At 39.1% G+C, this 6,614-nt stretch overlaps 1 protein-coding gene across 7 annotated transcripts in view; it reads right to left on the reverse strand.

The window, feature by feature from the left end:
- Positions 1–3,486, reverse strand: part of LOC103713279 (uncharacterized) — a 30,440-nt gene extending 26,954 nt beyond the window's left edge. For 2 of the 7 annotated variants that reach the window (XM_039119365.2, XM_008800150.5), the window contains exon 1: positions 3,352–3,486. Coding sequence is in view for 2 of the 7 variants with exons in the window: in XM_089928723.1 (XP_089784849.1) it covers positions 3,222–3,234 (13 nt within the window). In the remaining 5 variants the exon portion in view is untranslated. Of the gene's footprint in view, positions 1–3,221 lie in introns of all 7 variants that reach the window. The other 5 variants (XM_039119364.3, XM_089928723.1, XM_008800151.6 and 2 more) reach the window with 4 other exon arrangements.
- Between the last annotated feature and the right edge of the window lie 3,128 nt (positions 3,487–6,614).

Raw genomic sequence — 6,614 nt, forward strand, 5'->3', positions numbered from 1 at the left:
TATTAGGAAGTTGATGTGTGATTATGCTGAATTATTAGAGTTGTATTATGATTTTATGGGTCTTACCAGCATCAAATTAAAGAGTAAAATGAAAAATCTTACTTCCACAGTAAAAAAACAATCTGATCTTTCTCAGATGAGTTTCTATGATTACTTTTTGTAGGTTACTTTGGTTCAATACAATAATCTTAAGTCCCAAGTTTGGAAACACGACAGTCAACCAAATTAAAAGCTCATGTTCTTATCTCCTACATACTATAAGATGGATGTAAAATCTCAGGTCGGTGACTGCTCATCCAATTCAAGAGATCAACAATACCTAAAGGGACCAAAACATGTGATAAATATTGTACAGAAGCCTTCTACTCTTCTCTTTATGCAATTCTCCCCTTCAGAGTTTTGAATCCATCTTCTGGCAATAGGCAGACCCTTTTTGGGCTTTATTTTTCCTGGATCCTATACTTGTTCTACTTTTATCGCCCTTAATATCACCTCATCTTTAAAAATAAAAATTAAAAAAAAAAACACTAAAGTTTGACATCTTCTGGAACTACCATGGAATAGAAAAGAAGATAATCGCTGAGGTAGGAAATGGCAATATGAAACTGGATGTTTACTCTGTTGTCAGCAAATTATGTGCCTTCTAACTGATCTCTTCTTTTAGTGCATAATGATATGTAGACACATGTGATAATATGAGTACAGGTTCTATTCACATAGATTACGCATAGATATTCTCATATTCTAATGTTGCCTTAACTGTTCGATAAGATCACCAGAAAAATTTCAAGCTAAACTCACATACCATGTAGATCAACATAGCATAATTTCTTTTTGTAAATCAAGAAAAAAATAGATCAACATTATCAAAAGGAATCATAATTGCATCATAGCTTTGATTACTTGTCCCAACCATAATATCTCACGTGAATTGGGGACATGAAGCTATTTAAGGCAGTCTTATAAATATGGTTGCAGTATGCAGGGCATACAGTGGATTGTGTAGCATTTAAGCTGAAAGCATCTGCTTGGGCAAGCACCTTGGCAAGTTGGAAAAAAACCACAAGGGAAAACAACACTGATCAAAATTTGCAAATATACAACTTAAATTAATATATTGCCAAGAGGCTGAAAATATCAAAAGAAAAAAATGGGAATATATAAGGACCTATTTTATTGTGACATGTTAACTTATAAATAATTTCCCTACAAAGTATGTAAACATATTAATAGATCATAAAAAAGAAAACATTCTCAACAAATTCAAATGAGTTAATGTAACAAGGAATTCTACAAAAAGGTGACTGATCAATGTAAATTAGAACTAAACAACCAATCGAGAACCAATGAAACTTATAAATTTTAACATTCCTCACCAATGCTAGAGATAGATTCAGCTTTTTTTCTTTGATAATAAGCTTATAACTTGTGATATCATCAATATGATATTTGGTAGCATTCTTCACCACTACTTTTCTCTATTTTCTTTCCTGAGTGGATTGTTACCAGCAAATACTCCTAGAAACTGAATGAAAAGGTCAAATGTTGTCATCAAGATGAAAGATAGGTCTAAAGAGGAAGCTAACATGATGGGATGAAAAGGTCAGATGTGCTGTCATCAAGATGAAAGATAGGTCTAAAGAAGAAGCTAACATGATGGGATGAAATCTGGAATGAAATCTAATATGATCGAGATCAAGGTTCGCCGTCTCGATACCGGACCCTGTACTGGTGCCACACTAGCACTGTGTCGGTACAGTACAGTGCAAAGTTTTTTTACATACCGAGTGTAGGTACGCCATACATACTGGGTACCGGTACAGTACGATACATTCCGTACTCTCCGGTTCGGGCTGATACGGCGAACCATGATCGAGATAATATAAGCATGTGACATGACAACCATGACAACTCTGTTTAAAAGGGGCGAAAATGCTGAATCCATGTTTTCGGGCCACAAAAGTGAAGAGGTGCACCTAAGCTAACTCGTTTGAAGATATGAGAAAGGATCTGAACTAACCTAAGATAACACCATTGGTAGTCCTCCATATGAAATTTGGAAAACAGACAAATTGGGATTCATAATATTCGTTAATAGTGGAACATGGTTCTTAAGTCTATAGTAAGAACTGTCGGACTGAGAAGTACCAAATCAACCACTTACAAATGTTAAGAGGAAGCTAACATGATGGGATGAAAAGGTCAGATGTGCTATCATCAAGATGAAAGATAGGTCTAAAGAGGAAGCTAACATGATGGGATGAAATCTGAAATGAAATCTAATATGATCGAGATCAAGATTCGCCATCTCAGTACCGGACCCCGTATCGGTGCCACACTGGCACTATGTCGGTACGGTACGGTATCGAGTTCTTGCATGCCGAGTATAGGTACACCATCTGTACTAGGTACCGGTATGGTACGATACGTTTCGTACTCTCCGATTCAGACTGGTATGGCGAACCATGATCGAGATAATATAGGCATGTGACATGACAACTATGCAAACTCTGTTTAAAAGGGGCAAAAATGCTGAATCTATGTTTTCGGGCCACAAAAGTGGAGAGGCACACCTAAGCTAACATGTTTGAAGATATGAGAAAGGATCTGAACAAACCTAAGATAATACCATTGGTAGTCCTCCATATGAAATCTGGAAAACAGACAAATTGGGATTCATAATATTCACTGATAGTGGAACATGGTTCTTATCGCTATAGCAAGAACTGTCGGACTGAGAACTACCAAATCAACCACATACAAATGTTGCAAGAGTAAAAATCAGATAAGAAATGATAAACAAGGTAGAATTCCATGCCTCTGGTGACCTCATATTCGAAGTTAAACTCTGTATTATAATTTTCTTCAGCAAAATCTCAACACTAAGACTTGCAACACTAGCAAAAACAACAAATTGAACTCTCTGATAGAGTTTGATGGTACCGACAAGTGCCAAATAATATTATTTTTTTAATCACGAGAACATCTCAAGTCTCATCCATGTCAAAAATAATCAACCGGAAAACTACCAAAGAACCACGTATGGATAGATAAATTTACACAAAAAAAATAAATAACCCTTCTTATAGTTCTCGCTGTATTAAACACTAATACAAGCCCACAAAACTAACAAATTTGAAAACTTCGCAAAATTGCAGATAAATCTCATTGGAATCCAGCAAGTAACCTAAATAAGGATCCATATAAAGAAATTCAGCAACCTCGGCATTCCATGGCCTCAAAAGAAGGCCATCAAGCACAAACCAAAACCAAGACCAAATCCCGATCTTTGCTCCACATTCAATAAACAATAGCACCTCTGGGTGCGAGCTTAAGGATGATCCGACTGACCTGTTCCGAGATGCACCCGAGAACGAATAGATCGAAATAGAATTCAAGGGCTTTCCCTCTGAATAGGGAACCGCAGTTTTGGATTTATTTTAGTAATTTTAGTAAAATTCTTATTTCAGTTAAATAAATTACCCACCGCTGGTAAATTTTGGGTCGCGAGCTGAATTTGAGGTTTGGACGATCGAAGCCTCCGGAAGGGGCGAGTCTCGGGCTCTCGGCCCGTTTTGTGTGCTTTCACGCATCTTAACGCTGTCAAGGCCCGTTTTGTGTGCTTTTAGGCCTGAGGACCTCGCTCTGATGGCAATGCGAGCATCAAATTGCGGTTGCGGTTGAGGCCACCAATGCTCAACTCCCAGCCCGCAGATGTTATTAGGTTGAATCAAGAAATTAATCGCATGCGACCATGGAAGTATCTAAGCATTGTGTGTGAAATATTATTTGTAAGTATAGCTGCGCTCATAAGAAAAACATGAAAAAAAATCCCAGGCACAAGTTTTTGCTTTCCCTGTCCCTTCCTATCCGTCCCCTACCCTTGTAGCTTCACATCCCTCGACAAATATGGGTGGCATCAAGTCAAGTCCGGTAAGGTTCGACCATATGTATGCCCAAACCCAAAACATATTTGTGATGTCTAAATCCAAACTTAAACATTAATAAAACTATAAATCTTATACCCAATAATAAATCCAAAAGGATTTGGGTCTTGGGTAACATATCCAACATGATTTGGGCATTGAATTAGGTTTCGGATAAAAATCGCGCTCAAGTAGCTTTCGGATAAAAATCGAGCTTTCAATGAACTATTTTGCTTTATTTTTGAATTATTTTTCGTGAATCATGGAAAAAAATGATATTAAAAAATGTAATGCTACAAATGCTTCTTATTTTCCGTGCAAGGATGTAAGGTGTGGCATTTATTTTCAATTGAAGTGATAAGATTTGATGACGATGACCAGAAGTAGCAGGCCTCATCTTTTTCATAAGTAACTCGAAGTTCCTATCTCATTTTAGAATATATTATTTCTTCCCCTCTCTTTTGCTTTTTCTTTCCCGTGCTATTCTTTTCCCACCCTTGGTGGGAGAGCTCTCTCGTCCTCTCTTTCTACTCTCTAGCATGAGAGCTTTTTCTTGAATAGAGATGGTGAGTCTCGTGAGACATCTATGGCTTCAAGAGCAGTGATGCAAGGAAGGAGGTGAGGTAGTCGTGATGGGCGTAAAGTGTGGTCGTGCTCCTTTTGTACACACTCCTCACCACCTAGTGTCCAAAAGTAGCTCTTGCTCATCTCAAGCTTTCTAGCCATGCTCTTATCTAGTAGAATTCGTATAAGAGGAACAACAATATTTCTTATCTGATATGGAGTAAATTCAAAGGCTCAATCAAAAAACAGTTTTACCCGATCAACCACAAGGGGGATAGGTGGATCAAATGGTAGTACCTATGGCAGAAGTATGATCAATTTTCAGGACTACACCATCGAGTTCCATAATCAAGCACTCTCACTAGGAATCTCCATTAACAATTATGCGATTTTCATGAAGTATGACAGAGGTCTCCATGATAGCATTCGAAAAGAACTAAAGCTTCTCTAAGTTGAAGACATCAATGAAGCCAACATAAAGGCTATGGGGATTGAGGAGAAGAATTGACCTAAAAAAGATAAGAAAAGCAACAAGTTCAAGAAAGACAGTGAAAAATCAAGCTAGAAGGGAGAGCAGGTCAACAAGCAAGCTAACACGACTCAAAAAAAAAATTGCCATGATAATTGTAATCTCTATGTACACACCAAAAAAAATGTTAGTAACTTCACCCCGAGTTGCAGTTGAAGAGGAAGAAGCCAAAGGATGACGGTTCTAAGAAGAAAGGAAAGATGGTTCTCAATGTTATAGAAGTTGAGAAGCTGTATGAGCTCGAGCAAGCAGACTCCAAACCAGGGTCGAAAGAACTGTTCTGAACCAGGCGGTTTCGGCCCTTCCGAGCCATACTAGTGTCTCACTAGTATGGTTTCAGCAACAAAAATGGAATCTGTTGCTGGAGGAAAGAGAGAGCTAGCGGGGGAGGGAGAGAGAGAAGACGGGATGCCGGCAGAGTGGCGGCAGAGGCTGGTGGAGGCCGGCCTCAATTGCGAGGAGCGACGCCGTGGCCGTTGACCCTGTTTCGAACGAAGTAGGATCTTGTCGTGGCCTTAAAAAAAATTGTGATTTTTAAGTGAAGTCCTCGTAGCGGAGGTCGGCCTCCGCCGGCCTCTGCCAGCGTCTGCCACCCTGCTTCGGCCCTTTCTCTCCCGCTTGCTCTCTCTTTCTCTTTTCCTCTCTACACAGTTTCCCTCTCGGTATAGGCCCAACACGGCTCATACTAAGTCATCCCGCCGGAAAATTAGTACGGTGCCCGGTACTAGTTTCCTCTGACCTTGCTTCAAACTAAGCTTGATGGCAAGAAAGCTGAGACAACAATTGAGGCAGATCTAGAGATGAGAGAAGAACTTTTTGCTTGAGGATCTAAGGGCTCGTTTGGTTCGCGGGAAGCATTTTCCTTCCTAGGAATATGATTCCTGGGAAACAAATTCCTAGGAAGAGGATGCCTAGGAAAGTACTTTTGGCATGTTTGGTTGACCATGAAAAAGTGACAAATTTCTAAGGTGCTTATGTTTGGTTGGCCATCCACTTTTCTAGGAAAGTTATATATAATTCCTATTATGCCCTTAATAAAAATTAGGTTTTTAATGCCTCTTTAATGCTTCTTTAATGCTGAAGGGACTTTTTGGGAAAAAGTAAAAATGGAGTGATTCCCGCCTCATGGGAAAGTAACTTTCCCATGTTTCTCATGGGAAAGACTTTCCCATGAAATGTGGGAATCACATTCCCATGGGAATACAACTTTCCCTTCTCTCTCCTTTGAAAACTCCAACTAAACAAGAGGCATCTCATTACTTTCCCGTTGACCACACTTTCCCCCCTTCTTTTCCCGCGAACCAAACGAGCCCTAAGTGAAGTAGAGCATCATTGGGGCTATTGTAGATCTTAAAAGCTAGAAAAAATCTGGCTCAGAAGCTAGGATTTCAAACTAAGACTCATCCACATCCTTACCCTCTCGGTTGGATCTAGAAAGATGCTGAATTGAAGATTGCCATGTAATATACCTTGAAGTTTGCCCTAATTGAGAGGTATATTAATGAGGTAACTTGTGAAGTAATTTCTTTAAAAGTTTTTTAGGTCATCCTTGGAAGCCCATACCTTTGACATCGAGATGCAGTCTTCTACAGACG

This window comes from Phoenix dactylifera, chromosome 2 (assembly GCF_051530095.1).
Source record: "Phoenix dactylifera cultivar Ajwa chromosome 2, Ajwa_hap1_PhDact_Kaust_v1.1, whole genome shotgun sequence".
Classification (NCBI taxonomy): domain Eukaryota; kingdom Viridiplantae; phylum Streptophyta; class Magnoliopsida; order Arecales; family Arecaceae; genus Phoenix; species Phoenix dactylifera.